Source organism: Notamacropus eugenii, chromosome 1 (genome assembly GCF_028372415.1).
Source record: "Notamacropus eugenii isolate mMacEug1 chromosome 1, mMacEug1.pri_v2, whole genome shotgun sequence".
NCBI lineage: Eukaryota > Metazoa > Chordata > Mammalia > Diprotodontia > Macropodidae > Notamacropus > Notamacropus eugenii.
In genome coordinates, this window is record NC_092872.1 from 202,910,822 (window position 1) to 202,938,323 (window position 27,502).

The 27,502-nt window shown below is 38.6% G+C and overlaps 1 protein-coding gene across 2 annotated transcripts in view; it reads left to right on the top strand.

Moving 5' to 3' along the window:
• Positions 1–27,502, top strand: part of BTBD16 (BTB domain containing 16) — a 100,182-nt gene continuing 72,680 nt past the window's right edge. For both annotated transcript variants that reach the window (XM_072624578.1, XM_072624587.1), the window contains exons 1-7: positions 1–265; positions 2,316–2,381; positions 3,723–3,871; positions 11,944–12,017; positions 16,000–16,143; positions 19,987–20,076; positions 21,228–21,342. In XM_072624578.1, the coding sequence (XP_072480679.1) occupies positions 2,370–2,381; positions 3,723–3,871; positions 11,944–12,017; positions 16,000–16,143; positions 19,987–20,076; positions 21,228–21,342 (584 nt within the window). In that variant the 5' untranslated portion in view covers positions 1–265; positions 2,316–2,369. The remainder of the gene's footprint in view (positions 266–2,315; positions 2,382–3,722; positions 3,872–11,943; positions 12,018–15,999; positions 16,144–19,986; positions 20,077–21,227; positions 21,343–27,502) is intronic.

Below are 27,502 nucleotides of genomic sequence, written 5' to 3' on the forward strand. Positions count from 1 at the left end.
TTAGAACCTTCCCTACTGTCTCCAGGGAGACCACAACTGCCTCCCAGGGAACCAGGAGACTAGCTATCCCCTTCAAGAAACTGAAACGGGTTAACAACAGAGTGCCCTCTGGTTGTCATGAGCTCCATGCGAAGAAAGGTGGACCATCCTTTGCCTAAGATCCAACACCTCTGAAAGCACATCCTTAAGTACCAACACTATGACAACTTCCACCTTCACCCCAGTTCACTGATCTCAGCCCCAAGGATTCTAGAGCTTGCCAGTGGTAAGTCTCACTTGTTAGTTCATTTCAGAGAAAATCAGAAGAGTTAAAATGGCAGAAAAGTGCTCTGGACCTCTAAACATTATTCTCCACTGCTGATTCTCAAACCAGACATGGGCTGGCTTATTAAAATTGTATTTTAAAGTGAAAGTGGCATCTTTGGAAGGTTAATAGAAAGAGAAGGAAAAAGTAGAAACAATGAACCATGCGCCTTTTCTCTTATGCGGAGAATAGCCCGGAACAAAGGAAGGTGTCATATGGAACTGGGCTCAAATGCTAGCTTTGACACTGACTATATTTGTGACTTGAGGCAAGTCACTTGACCCCTCTCTTCTCCTTTCCTTTCTCCTATGTCCAGATTTCCCTAGAGTTCTGACCGTAGACAAATCGCAACCTCTCTATGCTTTAGCTTTCTCATCTGTAAAATGGGAATAATGCTTGCCCCACTCACCTCCTTGTGTCTTTGTGATTAAAGTGTTTTGTAAGCCTTAAAACAAATTTCAAACGTGCAGCCTACCAGCCACAGAATTCCATAGTGGGAAAAAAACAGATTTAAATGTAATTGGGAAATATTTCACAAAATAGATACAAATGTAGTACAACACAGATAATGTTAATTTGTAGTTTCTAAGTCAGTAAGAAAGGGGCAACTATGTGACACAGGTGATAGAGCACTAGCCATGGAGTGAGGAGGACCTGAGTTCAAATCAGTGACCCTTGGCATGTTACTTAACATGTCCCTTAACTGTCTCCAAAAACAACCTAAGTCAATAAGAGGCTTGTAACACTCAGTTTCTTCTTGAGTCTGACACTACCGTTAAGTGCTGTATAAGTGTGCTGTTATCATTGTTTCTTGCTGTATAAGACCTGGGGGAATCAATTCTACGAGGTATAAGATACCTAACATCTTGGTGAAACTGCATCTATATTGATAAGACTTACAAATTTTTTTGTCACCCATTCCAAACTGGAGGACAGGGCTGGCCTCCTACGATATGGAAGAAATGAAGGTCCTTTAGGCAAGGGAGGAGGACTGAGAAAGAAAAAGTCCAAGTTGACATGCATATTTGGATATAGGATCAGTTCTTTGTAATTTATATGCTTCTCAGGATGTGGAGCCATATGGGATACTCTTACATCTTTGGTGTTGTAGATCCCCTTGGTTGTCACTCTGGTAAGAAGCCTATGTATCCCTGCTCGTAAGGTTTTTAAATTCATGAAATAAATAAATGTAAAATTACAAAAGAAACCAATGATATTGAAATACAGTGATCAAAACTTCTTTTAATATTGCATGTGTTCATGAACCCAGGGTTAAAATTTTCTGTTCTAGAGCAACACCCTCATTTTACAGATCAAAAAACTGAGACCCAGAGAAGTTAATTGAGTTACTCAAGCACACTGTTATTTTCGCATACACTGAAACGTATATTATTCCTGTGGAGAGATACCCTAAAAGAAGGGTTAAGTACCCTTTTCAGAGTAAGGAAGAAGAGAAAGACTTTTTCCAGTCCCACAGGTTTGAGAGTGAGGAAAGAGTGCAAGGGTGAGCAAGCAGTGTCATTACTCAACAGAGTAACTATGTCTCAGGGTTTATTGATACTCAAAAAGAGTGGAATTACCAAGTGCATAGTATTAAATCTCTTAGGTTTAATCTTCTAAAGCTCCACTTGCAAGGGAACTGTTGATTCTTACAAAGTTTTCTATCAACAAGTCTTCTGCTCGATGAGAGAGAAAACGTAGTGAGGATCACCTAGCCTAGAGTTTGTGGTTGCTTATTGTGCTTTCTCTACTGACCCCTGAGTGGAATTAAAGCATGTTGCTCTTAAATTGATAAAGGATGGCCATAGCCCAGCAAAGATGAATGACCAAAGAGAAGAGCACCTGTGCTAGAAACATGCATTTAATTTTAGTTATTCCCATTATTCTGCTTGGAACAGTTGATGTAGCTGTAGCTCTAACTTGCTCTTAGAGAGAATTCACAGGAAACAGAATTCATACAAAGAAAGCCTTGGGAATTTTGCATGATCGTTACTTCTCTTCCATCTTTCAGGTGCTTGTCCAGACTCTTTTGTAACATTTTGAGATAATCACATCAGTGAAGAAAATGTTGAGACAGGTATGTAGACGGTTGCTGCTGTTTGTCCTTTGTTCTCAAAGAGGACCATGACATTAGGAGGTGATGCCATGACATGTGAGTGAACTGATCTTATATGGGAGGGAGGGCTATGCAAAGTTGCCAGCCTCTCTTTCTCCTCTGGAGCCCATCTGGGTTCAGTGGCAAGATATAGATCAGCACAACTGGAGATGGCCCTAGATGCAGTGGGGGACCTTGGCTTTTTTAAGCTAAGGTCTTTAACAGGTCTGAGTTTGACTAAGGTAATGCCCATTCAGTGATTAAGGCTAGGTAAGGAATGAGGCAAAGAGTGGCCTCTTTTTCCTGGTCAAAAAATTAAAAGACATGTAGACTAATATCCTAGGAAAACCTGGGAAATTATGACCCAGAAAATTTGTGATTTACAGAAGGAGCAGTTGGGTCCAAATCTCACCAGGAAGTTGTCTTCAAGTCCTACTCAAAGATAGTTAATTCTTAGAATGTTTTCTAGACAGATAATCCCATCTTTAGGAGTGAATTTTTATAAACTATTAAAAAATATATATGTAAAATGTTCTGACTCATGTAACTATCCTTTTCCTGACCTTTTACCTAAAGATGTTCTTATCTTAGATTATGGGATCCAAGTTACTTTGGGGCTTAAAGGCATCTGACCTCTGATTATTCTTTACTTTTTTTAAAGGTAATTTGCAATTTGTCTTAAGGTAAAAATGTATGGTATTTTTTTTCCTTAAGAGTTAAAAGTTTTTTAGATAGATGTTTTTGTTTTTACATCACATTGTTTTCCAAATATATTCCTACCACTTTATCCTGTAAGCCTTCTCTTGTAACAACGGTTAAAAAAGAAATAGAAAAGAAAAAAAAACAGTTCAAAAAACCAACCAATGTATCAACCATGTCTGACAGTAGTCTCTCACCTCTGCAATGAAGTGAGGTAGATGCATTTTCTCAACTCTCCTGTGATATCAAATTTCATCATTGTAATTATACACTATTACATTTCATTTTGTTCTTTTTGTTTGCATCATTTTAATCATTCTGTATATTATTCCCCTGGTTTTCCTTATTCCTTTCTATATAAATTCATATGTTTTCCCATATTCTTCTAAATTTTCCATAGTCATCATTTTTTAAAGGTACAATAGTATTTCATATATTTGTGTACCACAATTTGGTCAATTCATTGCCCCACTTGATGGGCATCTATTTTTAAGAAAGCCTTTATTTTCAACAGATAAATACTGGTAAGAATTAATATTTTAACAATGACAGAAACAAGTTGGAAACTCCAAACAATGAAAGAGAGCTAAAATGATTTTGTATTTCTTTGGGTACTCAACTCAGAATCCACCAAGGTTGGACCGTAGAATCTGTGGAGTAAATGATCGTTGGCGCTTCCCAAGAGAGCCTTACCTAGGAGACCTGCTGGGGCTCTCCCAATTGTCTAGAGCAACAGGAGTGGATATCGACAATGAGCTGAAGATACTTGACAGGTAGAGAGAATGTAAAGATGCATTTCCACAGAAAAGCTCACTTCTACAAACCATATTATTAGGTAGTTTGGTCTAATTGTTATTGTTAATTCGACTGGAGATAGAGGAGTTTATTGTCATTTTCATTGCTGTTATATCCTCAGTCTTCTGAAACCTTCCCCCCAGCTCTACATGACAGTGTGGCAGACAAAGGGCAGGGGATACTAAAATTCACACCAGTTTTAAACTTTCTAAAAACTTTTACTTAACTATTAGTACTTGAAATGAGAGCTCCTTGTTTAATCACCAATGAGTAGACAACCCACTGGAAGGAATGAAACAGAAATCCTGGCATTCTCACTATAATTAAAACCAACAAAATGACAAAGTTGCAGCTAAATGGAAGGTTGGTGTGTGGGTTCTCCTTGAAGAGTAAATGAAGGAATTGGTGGAGTTCGTTGGTGGAGCATATCCAAAGGTACAAAGAAACATCATTTCATGGGGTATTTGGTCATCTTGCCTTGATGAATAGTTGCCAGAGACCACCATTAAAATAACTGAAGTCTGTTCACCAATACATGCCACAGAGGATGTAGAGGAAGAGAAATTTTACAAGCAGTTTAGTTAGACCCTCCCAGTTAAATCAGCAAATGCTTGGTGACTTCACTAAAAAGGTGGGAATAGGGGAGGATGACTAAAATATGTTGGAAAATATGATTTAAGAATAAGTAATGAAAGAGATCAAAGACTTGGAGACTGTGGAAGCTTCACACCTACATATCACAAAAACATTCTTTGAGAAAAGAATCAGAATATGCTGAATATCATGGACACTGTTTATAAAGGGGAATGATAAAAGGGTGTATACACAGGGGAAGTTTTATAATGGGAAATTTGGTGACATTGTAGTCAGAGGACCCAACTTAGAACCTTCACTGTTTTGCTTAGTACTTGTATGACCTTGGGCAAGTCATTTAATTCCTTTGGGCCTCATTTTTCTCACTTCTAAAATGAGCAAGTTGGATTTGATATCCTCTGAGGTCCATTCTAGTTTTGTCTGTCAGCTGGTCAAAATCCCAAAAAGGAAATTGATCACATGTTTGAAGATATGACATGTTACCGATATGGGAGTCATTTCTAAATGTGTGTTCAGGCCACTGAGTTTTAACACAAAAAACAGAATCAGAACAAAGCCAGAAGTGTAAAAATTAGGAAAATATATTATATGTGATTAAAATCACTCCAACCCAATCTAGTAAGTAAGTTGTTGATTAAAAAATGGGAAATGACAGAGGAATAACCCAGTCACCAATGACAGTAATTTCCTATGAATGATTAGCCCATAGAAATCAATTGCCATAACTAGGAGACCAAAAGATCCCCTATATTACCTTAATCTTCAAACACTTGACTTCCTTAACGCAGAGAAAGAAATGACAATGGAAGGCAATACTTTTAGATGATAAACTTGTTTAAAAAACCTTAAGGAGGATCATGGAAGATTGTGAAATGTATCAACTCGGAAAATTAAAAGTATAGGAGAGTAAAAACCAGTTAAAATAAAGTATGTCTAGAGACTCAACCAAGGAATATCATCCCAAAAGTATTCAAGGAGGAAACTAGTAGAATAAAAACAAAAAACAGATGGAAAGAATATGCAAAGATTGCTATAAAATATTATTTTCACCATTGAGGACAGTGAATCTACCACACAGAAATTCTAATATCACAGTCTTGAATTATTTTTAGTGGAGATGGAAATGTCACTAAAGATGAGAAAAGCAACTGAATTACACCAAGTATAAATGGAGGAGATAGATCCCTACCTTAGGTGACATAATTGTAAAGGTGCTGAAGGAACTATTTAAAAAGAATCGGAAGATGGAGAAAGTACCAAAGATGTGGAAATGGGGAATCTTATCACTTTCTCCTCCCAAAAATAGTGCCAGAAGATGACCACATGCTTACTTTACATCCATGTAAAATTTTTATGAAAATGATATACACACATACAAAGCCTTACACTTGGAGTCAAAAAGACTTGAGTTCAAATCCTGAATCAGACACTAGCTGTATGACTCTAGGCAAGTCACTTAACCTCTGTCTGCCTTAGTTCCTTATATGTAAAATGGGAATAATAAGGGTGCCTTACTTGCCAGTGCTACTTGGAGGACAATATAAGATAAAATTTGCAAAATGCTTAGCAAACTTTAAAGCAATATTTATTGTTTTTATTCTTGATGAGAATGCTAGTAAATAGGTTTTCATATGCTATATTCCATAAGTGAACACATTTTCACCATTATTCAACCAATTGAGACATTCTAGGATAGGAAATCCCACTGTATTCACCATTTATCGACTCTAATAAAGCTTTTTTTTTTCACTAGAGAAAAGAAATACTTTAAATGTTCTCTTCCAACAAAGCATCTTCCATGCAAGCTATTCCTCAGTGCATTTATGCAAGATTCTTAAAACAAAAGTCACCTTGTTTGATAATCCTCTGATCATTAATATTAGGCAAGGCATAAAACTGAAAAACTTCTTCTTGCTTCCATAGTCATGGAAGAAAAGACAGTACTGTCCAGTTAGAACAAGAATTCCTATGGATGGTAAGGTCCTAGATGCTTCTTGATAATGATGACATTTTTCTGGTTGTATGAATCCCCAGAACGTTGCAGAGCCTCCTGTAAGGGATCAGTAACCATTCTACAGAGAGTAGTCTAACTATCCATAGAGGAAACACCAAGTGTATGAAAAATGGCTCTAGTCCATATTGAGAGCTACATAACCTATAATGAACATCCCCTATGGTGTGTATATCAGACAGATGTTGCAAATAGACAGCAAGTTGAAACCAAAATTAAACAGGGGAAGGGAGGACAGGTGAGATTTTCTTTGGGAAATTGGAAAACTCCTTTAATAACCCCCAGCTTCTCTTTGACAAAGGCTTATTTTTAATACTAACATTCCATTGGTATTGCATGGCTGTGAGTCATGTGACAGTATGGTCTCCAAGTGAATTAAAAAATGAGTATCCCTCAGAGAGAAATTGATTGGTACATGACAGGTAGGCAAATGCTTCAATACATATCAAGGAACTACTAGGAAGAATTGAAATAAAAGACCTCATCAAATAATCAACAAAGAAGATTCTAAGTTAGTCATATGGTACGAGTGTGGGAAAACTTAATTGCATTGTTTGAATCTAGCCCTGCATGGCTAAGAAACCAGAACTATTGCTTAGAGACTAGATTTCCTTACTGCTTAACCCAGGATCTAGGTTGTACTGACCAGAAACCTTTCAGATCCAAAGATTAATGTGAAGAACTTTCTCCTGCCACAAATCTCAAGCAACTTATGTGTCTTATCTGGAAACTGCCTCTGTGCTGGCCAATCACCCACCATGTTTTTGCTCTATTTTTTAAAAAATCCTATATAATGTGTAATTTACAGATTGTGGGGATAGGGCAGTGAGCCATCCACCTTTTCTGCTCTCCTCTCTGCCTGATGACTTAATAATTTTTTTTTCTAAATTGTTTCAGTTCTGGGTTTTGTTCTCTACCACATCACAAGTAAGAGACTATTGCTGAGCAGTCTGGGTATTTCACTTTTATCCTCACAAAACAAAGAGAGTGAGGAAGGACCTTAGAATTTTGGACAAACTCCCTATGGAAGATGTAGATAAGAGTTTCACAGTGTGGTCAGGCATGAATGGATTATTCCCTGCATAGAAAGGAACAATTCAGCCCAAATCTCATTAAGCTCATAAAATTCACATTCATGAGATCCCAGATCTATCTGAGGATGTTTGCTATAACAGGTGATAGTGGTACAAAGACCAAAAATGAACCATCTCTGTCCCCAAACAGCTTACACTGCACTAGGAAGATATGCTACATATACAAATAATTGGAATTTAAGGTAGAATTAGAGAGGCAAAGAAGAAATCAGACAGAGCATTTTAGGAAAAATTAAAGATAGAAAAATCCTGATCAACTGAAAAGATTGAAAAGCAATAATCAGAACTTGGGAAGATAAAGGACTGAATGTCAGAGATGAGGACAGATTTCATTCCAGACTTGGGGGATGACCTGGAGATGGGCTATTGAGGAGCCATCAGTTGTGTTGAATGGAGAGTATAGAGAAGATAGGAATATCAAAGAAAGCTGGAAAATTAGGTTGAATTAAGATCTTGGTAGGTTTTTAAAAGCAAAGCTAAGAAAGGTTTTTCCTAAAAGTGGTAGGGAGCCATTGAAAATGTTTTGTAAGGTTAAACCGTGTTTAAACCTGTGCCTTGGGAAGATTTTTTGGCAGCTGTGAGAAGATAAATTTGGCCAGCGTAGACCAGACACCAAGAGCAATTACACTAGTCCAAGCAAAAAAGTGATGAAGGCCTGGACTAGGGTGGAGTAGAGAGGAAAGGTAAGATGTAAAAGATGCTGTGGCTGTGGAATTAAAAGGAATTGGCAAATGATAGAAAATGGGAATTGGAAGAGAGAGGAATTTTTAAGACTGGGGTTTTACCTGGATGACTATGACAGGAAAAGGGAAATGTGGAGGACTAGGTTTAGGAGAAAGGTTATAGGTTCAATTTTGGACATATTGAGTTGGCATGACAACAAAGTGGAGATGGAAGACCAAAGGTAGTGAAAAAAGCTCAGGACTGGTTCTGTATTTTTGATTATAAGATTTGGGAGTCCTTCATTTCCCATTAGCTGGTTTGCTTAGTTTGACTACAGGAACATGACTCCCCCAGCATTAGCTCATCATCTGAAAGTTCATCATCATGGAGACTGATTCAGTTTTGGTTCTCAGCACCTCCTCAGCACCCTCAGAACTGCATCTTCCCTCTGATTGAAGGGCTGGGGACAGGGTAATAAACACCCCTCAAAGCCTTCCTTTATAGAGGGCTCTGATTGTCCCAGATGACTATTTCCCATCAGCTGCTCTGCTCTATACCCTCTGACATCTAGCCCACTCCGACCTACTTTTCAGCTTCCTTTTGTGTATTGTCTTTGTAAGTTCCTTTAGGGAAGGGACTGTTTTTCTTAATTTTTATCCGCAGTGCTTACCACAGTGCCTGGCACACAGTAAGCACCTAATAAAAGTTAATTAACTACTGACTTCTGTCAATAAGACACAGATGAGACCAACAAAAGAGAAAAAATATATATACACATGTGGATATATATAGTATAAATACACACACAGAGATGTGTAGAGATAGGCTAAGACAGAGATTTAAGGGATACCCCCATTTATGGCGGCAAACATGAATGGTAAACCAGGAAGAAAAACTGAATGAGCAGATGAGTGATGTCAGTGTTTGCTCACGCCTTTCAGGATGCCACAGGACCACTGATCTCCCCTCCTCTCCACCATCCTTCAGATTTTCCGTTTCTTAGTTCACTGGCCACATCAAAATACAATAAATGGTAATATAGCCAGCAGAAGCAGATTTGCCTTTAGTAAGTCTGGGGATGTGTGAAACCAGTTGTTTATATGACATTTTATTTCAACCTAATCACTCATCTATATATTACATTAAGCTACCTCCCTGTTGGCTCTTAGCTTTTATTCACACATTTTAATTTGTGGAGAGGGACAAGGGAAGAAGGTGAGAAAACTAATTTTTTATCAGCTAACTTTTGTATTTCCTCAGAGATAAAATGATTTTTATGTAAATGGATTCATGCTTTGCCACTAAATGTGAAAAACGAACATGGGGAAGTCAGAGGGAGCTGGAGAACTGGGAGGTGACAGAAATTGAAAATTTGTCAGGGGTGCTGAGGCACAGAAAATGAAAAGTTGACAAGCTCTTTGAACCCTTCCTGACTTTTAAAAAAGATCTCATTTTAATAATCACTGCCTTCACCTCAGCTCCTAAAAACACAAGGTGATTCTGCTAACAAATGGGGAAGTGAGAGCCTGTGAACCGGGCGTAAGGTAATGAATAGACTGTGGAGTCACTCAGTAAGGATTAGAGGCAGAAGAAGTTGGTGCCTGGTGCAAACTGAGGTTTTAGAAGGAAAGACATGTATAGCCACCACAATATTTAAGAATCAGGTTTCCTGGCAACTGTTTTCTGATACAAAATTCTTGACAGAATAAGAGACTTCCCATGATATTTCAGAACTCTGTGTATTCTAAATATTATAGCAAAAAACAAAAGTCTTTGAAATGGGCCTCCCAGTGGAATTCCATCATGACCTCACAGACCCTTTCTTTTTCCTATGGGTGAAGCTTTTACAATTCAGAATGATGGCCAGCAAAATTAGGGTACAAATCAGGAAGCATTGTAAGATGCCTCATAGGATTAAGAGCTAGATGACCTTTATGGACCACTAACCATAACTAAACATGATGTTTTAGAAAAGATATTTATAAGATAAGTGAGTCTGAGCCTCTCACTTTATAGAGGAGGAAACTGAGGCATAGAGGTAAAGTCCCTTACCCAGGGTTCCAGAGCTAGTAAATGGCAAGGTTGGGAATTTGAGCCCAGATCCTTTCTGTCCACTCTCTCCCTTCGCTCCCAGAGGCTTTTACATGCCTACATGCCTATCTGCCATCTTAGCTATGATTAAACCCCACTTAGTACCTACCAATTGTTAAGAATGAGAAACAAAGCTCATTTCTTTTTAGTGACACTGAAATAGTTTGCCCTGAGAGTTTAGATTCTTCAAAACCCCTAACACAATCAAGAAATCATGCCCCTTCAGCTTATGTGATCAAAAGATAAGTCAGTATATGACCACTCATGTTGTTACTGTGACCCTGTGGCTCAGTTGGTTGGATTATAGTAACAGTGGGGTCATGGGTTTAATCCTTGAATTCTCCAGTGAGCTCTGGTCTGTTCCATAGTCACAGACTGCAGCTTTAATCATTGCCAGCTATCTTGAAAATGTGTAAGCCTGGCTACAAGTGAACTGAATGAGAGTTCAGTTGGCTCTAGCTATATCCATCTCCACTGGTAAGAAAATACCCTAAAGGCTGAGACCTACAGATAGTGAATTGGGAGTGTCATCTTTGCTTAGAAAGAACACGTCAACACCATTCCAGTCTGTCACTGACTCTCATTATAATTTCCATCCATGAACTTCAAGGATGTGATATAGCCAGACAGTTACATAAATCTTCCAGAGCATTTGTTAATACTGGTTGTTTGGCTGTCCCTACTGGTTCTGTTTTCCTAAGAGGTGTTGGGTGTGGGTAGATATGATTTGAATATCTTATTTTTCTCAACTACTAAGTCACTCAGCATGATAATGATGGCAGATGACCAACACATAACACAGTCCATATTAGAAGAGAAATTTTGATGGATTATCTGGTACCACGTCATAGAATAAGATTCCAGCTAAATAGAATGCCAATCTGCTGCCAGTAGAGGCTGTCATATACTGAAGACCCAGATAAAGATGTTGAGGTCTTTTCCATGTCAGCTTTCAAAAAGAGAGAGGCAAAGTTAACAAACTTTCCCAAATGTCAAAAAGATGAGAAGATATTACAGGGGAACTTGTGCCTTGATGATAAATGGCTGGGGGTCGGAAAACTTGCATCCAATATAGAGGGGGACAAACTGGGCTTAAATCCTGCCTCTGACATTTACTGGCTAGATATTCTAGGACAAGTCACTTAGCCCTTGGTTTCCTTATCTGTAAAGTGAAAATAATATACCATCTACCTCAAAGAGTCACTGTGAGGCTCAAATGAGATGACGTCTGTTAAGAGCTTTGTAAACCACAAGAAACACTGTTCTTTGCAGATGAGAGACCTAATACAAGTCCCAGCTTTGGCACTTACAAGCTGGAGGACCACAGACAAGCCACTGATCCTCTCTATCCTTAGTTTTCTCTGTAACATGGAAATAGTAGTCATACTATCTCAAAGCGTTGTTGTAAGGAAAGCATTTTGCAAATGAGTTGTATTAATGTAAGTTATTATTTACATTAAATGCCATCTATTATTATTATAGGATCATATTAGTTTGAGATGATAATGATGTGATAATGATTTATGATATAGATTACCTTTGCAAAACAGATGTCAGTATTAATAACTGGATTTTTTTTTAATGTATTTTTCTTAAGGCTACATATTCCACAACTTCAGAAAATCTTAACTGGTTCGATCAAAAAAAAACCCAGACAGGACACCATAGCAGGTAAGTCCCTGTCTCCAGTGACATGAATAATTTAGATAACTACATGCCTATATATATAGAATGGAGTCCTGAATTCATGAAAGTGGGTCTATACTTCCTATTAATAATAAAGACAAATACGTTTTCATGTGCTTATGGACACAAGCAAATTATCAATAACCCACAAACAATCCCCCTTTGGAATGGACAGCTTAATCAAAATACCATATACGAATATTCTAATTATCCTTTCCTCACTTTTGCTATTAGCAAGAGTTTAGTCTTTAGATATGAAATATACCTTTGTGTTTTACTAAGATTGAGGATAATAATAAAAACCTCCATAATTTTTACCTCCATAATTTCTGTATTGTGGTCAATATCTATTTGACAGCAGTTATCAGCCATATGAACTCAGGGAGGAACTACTCCCATGACACCACTCCTAAGATTTTACGAAAATTCTATTTGCTTGGGAAATTGATGCTGCCTAGGTAAACAGATGCTTCATCCACTCATTGCTTATTGTCCCCTGCCCTTTATTATCCTCATAGAAAAAACCTTGTATCTATAGAGCACTTCAAAATTTATGAAGTGTTTTTGCCACAGTTATTTTATCTTCACAACAACCTCTTGAGATAGGCCGGGCAGGGATTATTATTTCCATCTGACTGATGAGGGTGCTAAAGCTTGGGTGGCTTAAGTTCATTGCTCAAGCTCACACAACTCTTGACTTCCATCCAGGATTCTTTCCTTTAGATTGTGATGGATTCAGGTCTTGTACTCAGCCAACGTACTCTAGATTTCCTCCATTTTCTGTCTTCCTTAGTTTTTCCTCTCCATTTCCTCTCCTCTCTCTCCTTCTACCTTGTATTCCACAAATATCTGGTGAATTACATTCACTCAACATTTATTTAGTCCCTACTATGTGCTAGGAACCTGAAATACCATGACAGAAATAAAAATAGTTCTTGCCTTCAAGGAGCTGAGAGAATACAACCTGTACAAAGATAAGTGAAAATCAAGATGAATCAGGTAAGGCTTCTTTAAGAAGGTGGGACCTGAACTGAGCCTTGGAACAAGTTAAGGATTCTAAGTATGGAAGTCCTGTTTCAGATGTGAGTTTATGCAAATGAACAGAAGAAGAAGGTAGAGACAGAAGAGAAATGGAAACCAAGCAAAGGGGAATTGAAAGATGGGGCATTATTCATTTTCTATTTATATTGCCTCTTGGCTTATGTATTGGAAAGAGCATGAAATTTAAAATTTTCATAAAATCTCAGAATTGGTAAGGACCTCAGCATTTTAAGCTGGCATTGTGACCTTGAATGAATCACAAATCATTTAATCTCACAAAGCCTTAGTTTTTTGATCTACAAAACGGTGATAACTTTTGCATTACCTACCTCAGAGAGCTGTGCGGAAGATCAAATGAGATGAAATATGGAAAGTAATCTGAAAATTTTAAAACACTATAAGAATTTAAATTATTGTTATTCCACAATGTATTACTTATTTTCACATGGCTTCATTATGTGGACTCCAGTCTTTGTTCATGGCGTGGGTGCTTGTTCATTCACTCAGTGTATCTTTATTGGGTACCAACCATGTGTAAATCATTCTCTTCATTGTAGGGGATACACAAATGAACAAGACAAGGTCCCAGCTCTCAAAAGAACTTTCAGTCTTTTTGCATGACTTCATATTTGTAATGAGTTTTGGATTTCTTGCCTTCTCAATGATGGTGGGAGGGGGCAGGAAGAGGAAAAGAATCTGGTACTGAAAATTTTTAAAAATGAATTAAAAGGAAAAGAACTTACAGTCTAATAGAGCACTAAGAACAAAGCACCTACACCCCCACCCTAGTAAGGACTGGGAAACAAGGCCAAATGTAGAAGTGCAATAAGATACTTAGAAAATGTCAAGTCCGCTAAAAACAGAATTTGGTGAAAGTTGTTGGTTTGTTTTTTAATCAGTAAGGCTAGGAAAAGTTATTTTCTCTTTTTCATTCCCTGTTGCTTGGGAAAAGGAAAACATAGAAGTGTCAGTTATTGCTAGGAGAATATAAACTTGAGAACAGATGCTGTTTCATTTTTTTTCTTTAGTATTTCCAGCTTAGCATGTGCGTTCGACATGGCAGGCCTTAATAAATGATTGTTGGACTGAAATGAATTTACTTGGCAATGGATCTGAAAGCACTCCCTAACAGGCTCAGGAATTGTCCTGTGAGATATCACTTCATCCTGGGGCTGATTGAGAACATCCCCTCTGGAATTCAGATAGAGTTGTAGGAATTAGAGTTAACAAGGACCCTAGAGGCTTTCCATACTAATGCCTTCATTTTATACATAAGGCAACTATTTTCTTAGCACATGAAAACTTTTTACTAGCATTACATTGATTTTAAATCTTTAATATTTGCGATTTTGGAGCATTGAATTTTAGTCTTATTTTTACCTAGAAAATTCCCAGGTGGTTTTAACATTGGAGCCAATACATCTTTTGAGTTTTTCATATCATTCTACCATTGTCCTTCTTTCTTCACTTCAGTTTCCTTTCTAGTTCTTACCTCTTCCTCCTCATTCATTCCTCAGCAAGTGGCAAGATTTTGTTGAAAGTTTTTGCTTACTGGAAGCTGTTAGAACAGGCATTTAGGTACTTGTCTCATGAGGAGGGGTTGGGGGGAGAATAGGTGACATAGTGGATAGAGTGCTGGACCTGGAGGCAGGAAGACCTGAGTTCAAATCTGGCCTCAAACATTTACTAGCTGTGTGATCCTGCAAGTCACTTCACCCTGTTTGCCTCAGTTTCCTCATATGTAAAATAAGCTGGAGAAGAAAATGGCAAACCCATTCCAATATCTTTGCCAAGAAACCCCCAAATAGGGTCATGAATAGTCAGATACAACTAAACTGACAGAACAACAACCACCCATGAGCTGGGGGCCCACCCATATTTAAAATAAACTTGAAAAGAATAAGAGGGCAGCAACAGTCATCAATTCCCACAAGTAGCTTGGGACCATAGATGTAGAGTTGGAAGGGACCTCAAAGGTCTTCTTTGGTCATTGGCTTATCTATTGGAAATAGTATCTGACTCAAAATTTTCATAAAATCTCAGAGTTGGTAAAGATCCTAAGTAAGACATAGGATCATAGATCTAGAGTTGGAAAGTGACCTTAGAGGGTGTCAAGTCCAAATCCCTAACTCTGCAGAAGAGAAAACTGAGGTCCTGAGAAGTTAAGTGATTTGCCCGAAGTCACAAAAAAAGGAAATGGCAGAGTTGGGATTTGAACCTAAATCCTCTGATGCTAAACCTAGAACTCCCTCTACTCTCCTGTGTTGCTTCTGATACACACTTTCCTAACTGCCTCAGGCTGGTTATCTGAACCCTCTAGGGGAAAATCCACATCAGTAGTATTGTTGTTCATTTCATGTTTCAGTCATTTTTGACTCTTCATGACCCAATTTGGAGATTTCTTGGCAAAGATACTGGAGTGGTTTGCCATCTCCTTCACCAGCTCATTTTACAGATGAGGAAACTGAGGAAACAGGGTTAAGTGACCTACCCACAGTCATGCAGCTAGTAAGTGTCTCAGTTCCTCTTGACTCCAAGGCCCAGTACTCTATCCACCGCCACCACCTATCTGTCCTACACCATTTATAGATAGAGACAATTCAGGGAAACCAATTGGAAGAGATATTTAAAGAAAAAAGAGTGGGGTCTAGAGCAGAGTTTTGGAAGATATCCACAGTTACTGAGAATAACCTGGATAAAGATCCAGGAAAGGAAACAAAGAGACCAAGCAGTCAGAAGGGAGGAGGAGAATCAGGAGAAAGCAATGTCATTGCAAGTCTTCAAGGAGAAGGCGGAGAAAGCATCACAAGGCCAAATGCTGCAGAGAGGGCAAGCAGGAAAAGGAATCACTTTGTGGTTGCTCCTAAGACAGTTCTAGCCAGAAAAGTTGTTGAATGCTTTGTTCAAAATGGTTTTCTTCCCTCAGATGTGACACTTGACTGCATGGGCTTCAAATGGGAACTCCATCAGCCTCAGCTTTTTCATTCAGGGACCCTAACCAAGCTCTACTTATGTGCCCTGTCCCAGAAGAACACAGACCCCATGAAAGAACTGGAGAAATTTCTGAGAGGTATTTTAGCATCTGATCCAAGAGTCCACTGTTGTATAGTTTTAGACAGGGTGGCATGTGGGTGTGTTGGGGGGAGGTGGGGTGCGGTACTCTTAAAGTCTTATTGTAAGTATAATACAGACATTTCTTTGAGGCAGCTGGGAGACAAAGGGTTGATTGGCCCCTTTACCAATAATTTTTTGTTTCATCCATGTAGGGAGTTTCTGGTAAGGAAATTCTCTCTACTGATTCAGGTCAATAACTGCCCTTCAACTTACAGTCTTAGCTACTTCCTGAGGGCCCTGAGAGGTTAGATAAATGGCTCATTCAGGGTCATACAACCTGTTTGTGTCAGTCACTCACTCAGTCAATTAACAAACATTTATTGAGCCATTTCTTGTATCAGGTATTGTCAGAGGAAGGATTTGAACTCGGGTCTTCCTGGCTCAGAATCCAGCTCTCTGTTCATTCCCAAATCACACTGCCCCTCCTCTCATACTTATACAGTGTTTTACAGTTTATAAAATATACAGTTTTCATTTTCATAATTTTTTTGGAGCCTGACAATAACCTTGAGAGCCAGGTGAAGTGACAAAGCTAACATATGATAGAGATGAGACTCAAGCCTAGGTCTTCTGAAGCTCAAATTTGGATTCTTTCTAGTATATCATGTTACGACTCTAAAGAAAAATGATTTATTCATAGGGCAATAAAGTGTTGACTATAGAATTTCACCCTGTCTTTTGTGTCTGTGGGTCTAGAGGCTCAAATTGGGCTGATCAAGTTTTCACCACTCAAAAAACAAGTCCCCCTGCTCTCATCTCCACAGTTAGCTGGGTCCCCAGTTGGCCACATGTGGCCATGTACTGCCTTTTGGCACTGTGCAGCACAGCCTCATGCCCAGCATGAGAAGCAGGTGTCCCGGAAAACCCACAGACACTGAAGCCCACCAACGTGCCTTAGGACTGGAGCTGTATTTGAAGTAGGAGGCAGCAAAGCTCTGGGATGTTGGAACCAAACAGGTCATTGGAGGTGATTAGCCTTCCGTTTCTACTCCATAGGCTTAGAGAATGAGCCCCCATATTCTTCTGATGAAGAGTGGTGAGGACAACCATGGATTCCCACGTTATGAGATACTACTGCCCATTTAGGGAGAAAGAGGCTACCCCATCAGGAATATTATACTAGCATTAACAATTCCCTTGAGCTGTAGATAAATAACTGTGGAAAAATGGTTTGGAAGATTAACCACTGAATGAAGTCAATTAGTTTCCCTGGGCCTCAGTTTCCACATCTGTAAAAATGAGGGAGTTGGATTCAGTGACCTCTGAGAGTCCTTCCAAACTCTAGATCTGTAGTCCTATGATTCTCACAAAGGGGCTAGAAACCCCTAATTTAAGTGTTTCCCTTCCATTCTTCTTCCATATGTCTCAAGCGTATTTGTCCTTACTTCCTTAGTGGAGCATCCAGGACTTATTTTCCCACTGGGCCCAATTAATGGTTTGCCTATGCAGGGTACTCCATTGATGGTGCTATCTAGACTAGGGGCCCTTAATTTTTTTTTTTTTTTTGTACCATGGCCTCCATTGTCAGTCCAGTGAAAACTTAAGACTTCTTTGCAGATAATGTTTTAAAATAAAATAAATAAGAAATCAATTTTATTAAAATAAAGTTATTGAATTTTTTTTAGAACAAATTTATGGACCCTGGGTTGAGAATCCCTGCGCTATGCCTCCCTCCCAAATAGTTTGAAAGGAGGAAAAAAACAAGAATACTAATAAATTGGTAGCTTTTATGGTGCCTCACAACTTTATTTTCAGTGTCAAATCTAAGTTCCTTGAAGACAAAGGCTTTTTCCTTTTTTTCCCTGTCCCTCAGGCCTTGCACGTTGCATTTGTCTAATAAATGTTTATTGAATTAAGTTGATTTTTTACTGGATCTAGCCTGTTAAGTCATCCAAACTGCTTTGACTGGCTTTTTTTGCCTCTGATTTCTGCTTGCGGTCTGACTGGCTTGCAGTTGGAAGTTATTAAGAGATGGATGTCTTTGGAGGGGCAAGTCTGTAAATTCAGTGGTTAAATGTAGGTTCTTTAAGCACTTATTAACTTGAGCACCTGCTGCAGACACAGTCCAAGGAGGAAGGATCATTGACATCAAGTCTTTTCACCATGTAGAAGGGTTTACCCACAATAACATTTTCTAGGTTTAAGAACTCAACAAGACCTTGCAGACGAACCAGTCCAACACTCTCATTTTATAAATGAAGAAACTGTGACCTAGAAAAGTGATATGATTTGGTCAATGTTGCACTGGTTGTAGTAGGGCAAGAATTTGAATTTAGGTCCTCTGACTCCAGATCTGGGATTATACCATGTTTATGGAAGGTGATGTCAGGAATCACAGGAAAGTGATGAGGACTGGATCTGTGATTTTGTGAAATTGGTGAGTAAAATCCCTCTCACTATGGCAGATTGGCACTATGTTTACGATTATGGTTTCAGAGAACTGTTGGAATACCAAGAATTAACCGAGAGGTTAATTGACTCATCCAGAATCATACGCCCTAATATGTCAAAGACAAGACTTGTAGCTCATTCTGGCTCCAAGGCCAACTTTCTATCTATATGCCACAATAATATATAATGGCGATTTCTATGCCTTTCCAAATTTTACTGCTATTAGATAGGCTTAGGATTTTACTCTATGTATTCTCAGTAATTTCATCAGCTCCTGTGGGTTCAATTATCATCTCTATGTAGTTGATTCATGTGTGTGTGTGTGTGTGTGTGTGTGTGTGTGTGTGTGTGTGTGTGTATGTGTCCTTAGTGTCTCTGATAAGCTTGGGGCATCTCCAACTGCCTCTTGGCCGTTTCAAACTAGATGGCCATATAGATATCGCAAACTCAACATGTCCAAAAGAGAACATAGTATCTTTTCCCCAAAACCCTCTGTCCTTCTGGACATTCCTCTTATTGTGGAGGGCACCACCATCTTCCCAGTCACTCAAACCTTTGACTTCAGTGTCATCCTCAAATTCTCAGTTTTAATCTCCCCATAAATCTAATCCTACTTAGTCTTCTTACAATTTAATCCCTTCTTTGTATTCTACAATCTAGCCCACTTATAGGAGCTTGAACACACTCTTATCTCCCATCTTGATGCCTTTGTACTATCTGTCTCCCATGCCTGAAATACTCTGCTCTCATATCTCCACTGCTTTGCTCCCTTGACTACCTTCAAGACAGCTCAAATTCCATCTTCAAGAAACCTTTACCAGTCCCTGCCAGCTGCCATATAACATTCTTGCCATATAACATTTATCTGCTTGGTGTGTATCTTATCTGTACCTAGTTATTTACAAACAGTCTTCCCCACTAGAATGTGAGTTCCTTGAAAGCAAAGACCATTTTCCATCTTTCTTTGTATCACCAGCACTTAGAACCTTGCTTGGTACATAGTAAGCATTTCATAAATGCTTGTTGATTGAATGACCAACTGACTGAATTGATGACCTTCGGTTCCCCCATGTATAAAAAGAAGGAAAGGTGGGTGGTAAATTGGATGGCTTCTTATAAATCCTCTCTAGATCTAAATCTATGATTCTAAGTCACTGAACAGGTAAGAGGAAGTCTGACAGTCAAGTTGATTGCTATGGTTAACCATATCCCTCTAGCGTCTGCAATCTTCAGTGAAGATCACATGACCATGACAATCTGATTAGAGGCTTTGTGAGCTCCCATAGCTCCTTGCCTATTGCCAGCTGTGTGGGGAGAGTGGGCTTTCATGGAAATATCCTGAAACTTTGACTGTGATTGGAACAGTATCATTTGCACACTTGTCAACCCATGTATCTCAATGTCTTAGGTGAATCATCCAAAGAACTGCCAAAAAAGTCTCCAATAAAGAAGATAGCCATTTCTCTGAAGATTAATGATCCTCTAGTCACTAAAACTGGTAACGTAAACTGCCTCTTTTGTTTTTTTGAGAATGCTATTGAATCAGACTTCGATATGTATGGAGAACCAAAGTTAAATCCATCCATTCAAATGAACTGAATAGATGAAAAGAACAAAGAAACCCACAAAATTAAAAAAAAATGTTTTTAATTTTAATCTGAAAAATAAAAATAAAAAATGAATTAGTGCATAAAGTTAACTAAAGATGGAAGTAATGGCTTTGGCAAGGAAAAATCATGAGATTTAAGGGAAAGGTACTATGTCAAGTAGATGTCTCTAGAAAAACTCACTCTCCCAGAGCTCAAACAAACATTTAGCCTGGGAAATCCCTTTGCTTGGACCTGCATGGAGACTCTTCTTTAATATGACTTACCAACATATCCGTGACACGTGTAATCAGTTTCTAGCCTTGCCCAAAGTGGGCCCACCCTGAGATTATTCTTTATCTTACCACTTCTATTATCAAAATGAAATCCTTTCATTTTAATTCAATACAGGCCCTTTGGTGAAGTGTCATCACTTATCTCGAGGCTGTAATCACCCCTCTTGGCTTGACCATTTTGATAGTTGGCCAGCTGGGAAATCAGATTAGGGTGGGAAATAATGTGGTTGATGGTTGAAGTAGTTGGGTAGTTCACATTCCTAAGGGAACATTAAATATGCCGAGCTTCACAATGATGTTGCTCACTAGGTCATTATATTTGGGACAACGCAAATACATTTTAAACTCCATTTAAGGAGAATTGATTAATGGAAGCACCCCAAATACTTTGCAAGTGATCTCAAAACGTTTACCTTGAAATCAAGGTAAGAGGGAACATCATTTGTATTCTCTTTTTGTATCATCTCTGCTTTCCAGCATGTATTCAATATAAAGAAAGCAATGCGAAGTCCCTCTCTTCCATTTGCCCTGGCTTTCCAATAAAGGTCTGAATGATTTAAATTTATGACAAAAAGTTGTCATCACTGAACTCTGTTCATTGACAGTTGGTCACTGACATTCCAGTCATTCCTGTCTTTCTTAGGGTGAAGAGGCAAGTGAATGACAATCTGAACCTATTTGCAGGCCTTTAGATGGTAGCATTTGAGGGGTTTGTCCCCAGGAACCTCGTGCTGAAGCAGTTTTTTCTTTCACTTTGCTTCCTACAGCCTTTGCCACAGCCCTGAAGAGTCTATACAACAAAGAGACAGAGGTGCATATGGAGGAGGTCCTGGGCGTTTTGGCATCCGCAAACATTCTCCAGTTCCCTGATCTATTTAAAAAGTAAGGAGGTGGGAATGTGGATAGGGCTGGCCCTCAAGAAAAATTTAAAATGGGATCCTGATGCCTTCCTACTTCTCCCATTTTATAACATCCTAGCTTTTCTGCCTCCTGCACCCATCCCTCCTCCCCTGTGCTGCTCCCACAAATGCAGGTGGCCCATTTGACCTGCTTTCTCTGTGCAGTGCCTGATGCTTTGACCCCTCCTAAAGCCAGCTGGGGAGAATTTCAGGCAGATAAGAAAGTGTAATGTTGTAAAAAGAGCATTGGCTTAGACTTCTGAAGATCTAGGTCTCAATCCCAGCTCTAGTCCTTGCTACCTACATGAGATTTGTCAAATTAATGTGCCTCATTGGGTCTCAGTTTCCTCATTGTTAAAATGAAGGGGCTAGACTAGATAATTTCTGAAGTCCCTTCTGATGATGGTTTCATGGAAGATGGAACAGAAAAAAATAGAAGGCATTACATTCAGTCATATAGTCAGAAGATCTGGGTCGTAGTTCATACTCAGTCACTGACAAGCTGAGTAATGTTGGGTTAAGGTTACACATTTCATCTTTGGCATCAGTTTCCTCATGTGAAAAATTATGATTCTATTATACCTGAGTTATTTCTTAAGTGATTTTTTTTCATGTTAATAGGAGACAAAATTAATTCAAATGAATTCATTTGTAAAAATTCATTTCTAGAGGTAATATTTCAGGTATCAGTGGAGTTTTTAGGTAGAAGAGTCTTCTCATTTGCCTGTTAAGTCATAGATAATACACAGTTCCTCCTATTGCTCAAACTGAACCTGTCTGCCAAGTTCTCAGCTAATAGTCTCTTACTCACTGGGGACAGAGAGAGGGACTAGACCTGTGACTTCACTGATACAGGGAACTCCCAGAAGAGAAATCTCCCTCTACCAATGCAGGCTAGCACCTTCTCTGCAACTTCAAGCCTTAGAGAGTTTCTGTTGAGCGCTGGGAGCTTGAGTGACTTTCAATGGTCACACAGCCAAGTATGTGTAAGAGGTGGGAGTCAGACCCAAGTCTTTTTGGCTGTGGGGCCTGCTCTTTACACAGGATACTATGACTTCCTCTCCCTTACTTATTAACTTTCCCCCTTTAGGAATTCCAAATGGCACACTTACAATCCAGACTCTGGGGTGATACTATGTCACACTTCTGGCTGTTGGCTAAATTAAGACAGAATTGAATGGAGGCTGGAAAGGAAGAGGATATCTTCAAGTGAATTTACCAACGACCTGAATACTTGATCCTTTTTGACCGCTACCTGGTGAATTCTACTGCAGATTAATCTCTATCCAGAAAGAAGTCAGAGGTTTTCTAGATTTGAATTCAATTCATTAAGCAGCTAGGTGGTACAGTGATTAAGAGCTTCAGACATGGAATCAGAAAGACTTGCATTCAAATGTGACCTGAGATACTTTTACTAGCTGTGTGACCTATCTAAATGCTAGCTATTACTACTAAACATTTATTTCAGAGGCGTGATCCATTTAAAAGTGTGGTCATAAGGAGATAGCACTCAAGTCAGTTTGTATCTAGATGCCATTTGAAATGTGGCCGGAGTGTTTTCAGACAGGAAGGCAGAGATGTTATTTACAGTTTGTGTGTAAAGTCATTGAGTTGCAATGGAAAGAGCCTGGTATGGGAGTCATGAGACCTAGAATCTGTGCTCTGCCATCGACTGATTATGTGAATCTGACTTCTCTAGGCCATACTGTTTTTCCTTTATATATGGGTTAATCATTTCTACCCAATATATTACAAGGACTTATTGAATATAAAAAGAGATGTGTGTGAAAGCAATTGGAAAATTTGTGTCATAAGAATCTGGGGAGTGAAGAGTTCCTTGCATATCTACAATTCTAGCCCCCGTTCTTCATACACTGACCTTAAAATAGTTGATGATTGCAAGTAGTTTGTCAAATAGGTAATTCATACTTATGTATATGTATACATGAGCACATGTGTATGGTATTATGCATGCATACATGTATGTGAGCTGTTCATGATGTGTGCATATGCACACATAGGAAACATCCAAAGTTGCTGTAAATGACGTTTGATCTCTTGCCCAGTCTGACCTCTTTTCCCTTCCTATTCTGCCATTTTATCAGATTGGTGTTGTTTGTCCTTTGTTTTCGAAGAGAACCAGGACAGGAAGGTGACACCATGATTTAAAGGTGGATTGGATTTAAGTGAGGGAGGGCTGTGTAAAGTCACCAGCCTCACTTTCTTCTCCAGAGTTATCTGGGTCCAATGGCAAAATATAGATCAGGATACTTAAATGATGAATATCTCAATTTCATAGGAAATCAGTGGCCTTTCCATCTGTGATGGGTGTCTTCATCTAGACCCGAAAATTCTCAAGGGTAAAGGCTATGCTTGCCTGCCCACTTCAATACTCTGCACATTATAGGATTTAAATGGCATTTTTGTTTTGATTTGTTTTAAATCACCACCATACTCAGTAGAGGGGCAGCTAGGTGGCACAGTGGATGCAGCACTGGGGTTGGAATCAGGAAGATTTATGTCTATTATCTTTCATTATAGTAGGGACTTATCATTCCTATAACCTTGAACTAAAAATTTGAGAGTATATTTTAATTTTGATGTTTGTGTCCCTATACTTCACCATATGACTTTCATATGAGTTTTTCCCCCTTTTCCCCTCCTGGCCCCCAGCTTTTTTTCACTTTTAAAATAGAAGGGAGCATTATTAATTACATAGTCCAATTAAAGCCCAGGGAAGTGAAATGATTTGCACAAAATCTGGGCAAATTTGCCACCAGCTAGGATTATGACAGTCAGTTGACAGTAAGAAAAGTTCAAAGTCAGAGAGAAGGGGCAGACATGAGCTAAAAGCTGACCTGTGTTTTATGTTTTTGGGAAGGCTGATAATGCAGGGAATTGGGTAGAAATCTGACAGCAGCAAGCTCTAGAGGCTGAAAAGAGAAGACCCCCTTGGTCCTTCATATATAATCTTAGAGTCTCAGAATCTTAGAACTGAAAGGTACCTTAGAGGTCATTTATTTCGATCCTCCCACCAATTGCAAGGATTTATTCTGCATCCTCTTGGGTCTGATTCCAGTGCAGCTTAGGTATCCAATTCATAAAGCAGTTATGATAGAGGTTACCCGGTATCATTCCAGTGACTCATTCAGCAATGTGGGAGTTGGTACCTAGGTCTCTTGGCTAGATAAATAGTTGGGTGACATTTAAATACACGTCTCAGGGAAAATATTTTTAAGGTTATTTAGGTTCCTTTATTCTGAGTCAGAATGTTAGGGCTAGAAAAACATTAGCGGTCATCATGGTAATCTTCCTGTCTCCACCCTGTCTCTCTGTCTATCAGTGGGAGCCTATATGATTGTGAAAGATGGGATATGGAATCCATGCAACTCCCTTCTGTGTTTATAGAAAGGCACAGACATTGCAATAAAGAAAGTAACAATTTGTAATTTGTAACAGTAACAGTTCATGTTTATGTAGCAACTTACAATTATGAAGTACTTAATATACATTATTTAAGTTGGTTCTCACAACAATCCAGTGAAATCCATGCTACAAACATTTTTGTTCTCAAGCTACATTTGGGGAAATTGAAGCCCACTGTGGTTGAGTGACTTACTCAAGGTCATGAAGTTAGTAACTAATAGTAGTGATACTATAACCCAGATCATCCCACATTAAGGAGATGTTTCTTTCGCTGTAAAGCAGTGAAAATCATGCCTCCTCTACTTTTGATAATAGGGAGAAGGTAGAAAACAGTTAAGGAAGTTAGCAGCCTAGGAGAATCATGCCTGACTTCATAACAACTGAAAAGAAAATTACCAGAGTGGTAAAGAGCTTCTAATAGTTAAAGCTGGAAGGGACCTTAGAGATTACTGGGTCCAACTTCACTTATTTTACAGATGAAGAAACTGAGACCCAGAGAAATAAAATTTGAAAGGATCACATAGATTTAAGTGAGAGGTATGGTCAGGATTTGAACTCAAGCCATCAAATCATAGACCAGGAGTGGGGAAACCTGCAGCTTCAAGGCCTTATATGGCTTAACTATGGGGCCAAGCCTAACAAGTCTAATTCTTCTTATACAATCCTTTATCACTGCCTCCTACCTCCTCCCATCCCCACCCCACCCTCTTTGGCAAGAAATATCTTCAATTCCTTCAACCAGTCCTCAGATAGCATGATAGCCACTTACTACCTTGATTGTTCATTTCTGGACAGTCTCTACCTTATCCATATTCTCCCTAAATTGTAGCGTCTAGGCCTGAACATAATACTCTCAGATGTGATCTCTCCAGGGTATAGAGGCCAGCAGGGTCAAACTCATGACCCCAAGGCTCACAAAACTCTCTAGTGTGACCCTATCAAATTAAAATGAAATTGGGAAGTGTTTAATAAAATGAATAAAAATACAATGCAACATAGATAATGTTAATTTGGGGTTTTCTAAGTCAATATATTGAGGTGGAGATCTATTTTTATTTGAATTTGGCTCCACTGGTGTGTGTGTGTGTGTGTGTGTGTGTGTATGTGTATATATATATACACATACATATTATACATATTATACATATATAATATATATATATACATATATATATGTTATATATATGAAATGACCTCCTCCTCATGTACTTTGGACCTCTCAGTGCAAACTAAGATAAGTGACTTGTCCAGAGTCACACAGCTACTAAGTGTGTGAGGCCAGATTTGAACTCAGGGAGATGAGTCTTCCTGACTTCAGCTCTCTATCTTGTACAATAATGCCATAGAATCATGGTATCATATAATTTGGAATCCAAAGGGGCTTGAGAGATTATATCATATATCTCCCTCATTTTGTAGATGAGGAAATTCCATAGAAGTAGAGTCATAGAATCATATAATCTTGGAGTTGGAAGGATAGAAAGAAGCAACAAAAACAAGTGTTTAATAAGTACCAAGTATGTGCCAGGAACTATGCTAAATGCTTTGCAAATATTGTCTTGTTTGTTCCTTATAACAACTCTGGGATATAGGTGCTATTATTAGCCCCATTTTACAGAAGGGGAAACTGAGGCAGCCAAAGTCAAAGTAACTTGCCCAGGGTCGCATATCTAGTCTGAGGCTAGATTTGAACTCAGGGCCTCCTGATTCCAAGGACAGTATTCTATCCTCTGTGGCACCTAACTGCTGCTGAAGGAACCTCAGTATAAGGAATGCATTAAAAATCTAGATTCCTATTTTCCACTGTGGAGGCTCATCTCTGGGTTCATGTGGAACAGGTTTCAACCTCAAAAAAGACGAACCTCTAAAGAAAGATGCTCAGCTTTTATTCTCATTGTCTCTCACTCATTATGATAGTGATAATAAATCTGGGAAATTTTTTTTAAAACAAAACTTAGGTTTAGTTGATGTCTGTCTTTCAGTGATGTCTTTAAAATAAAAGAGAAAGAAAGAGGGAGAGGTCCTTTGGGATCATGGTTGGTCATTATGTTAATCAGAAGGCTTAGGTCTCTGAAAGTTGTTCATTTTTACAATGTTGTTAATATAAATTGTTTTCCTGGTTTGTTCAATTGACTCTGAATCAGTCCATCCAGGTAATCCAGATTTTGTCTGAAATGGTCAATTTCTTCATTTCTTAGGCTATCTGAGAATTCCATTGTGTGCATAGTCTATACTTTGTTCAGATATTCCACAATTGATAGGAATCCTTCTAATTTCCAGTTTTTTACCAAAAGAGTTGTTATAAATATTTTTGTATCTATGGATCATTTTCCTCCTTAATTTCTTTGGGGATAATGAACCTAATAATGATATGGCTGAATCACAAGGTAAGTATATACACCTTAGTAGCTTTATGGACATAGTTTCACATTGCCTTTGAATGACTCTCCGAATTCATGATTCTGCGAGGGTACATTAATGTGCCTATTTGCTCTCAGCCCCTTCAACATTGCTAATTTTCTTTTTTTTTTTTTTTGTCAATGTAACAAAATTTCTTTAACAGAGAGAAATGACCAATTGTAATGTAGTCACTCTAGACATTAAATTAGTTGTTTGTGTTACAGCAGTTAGGTGGCACAGTGGATAGAATGCCAGGCCTGAAGGCAGGAAGACACAGCTTCCTGAGTTCAAATCTAGGCTCAAACGCTGTAACCCTG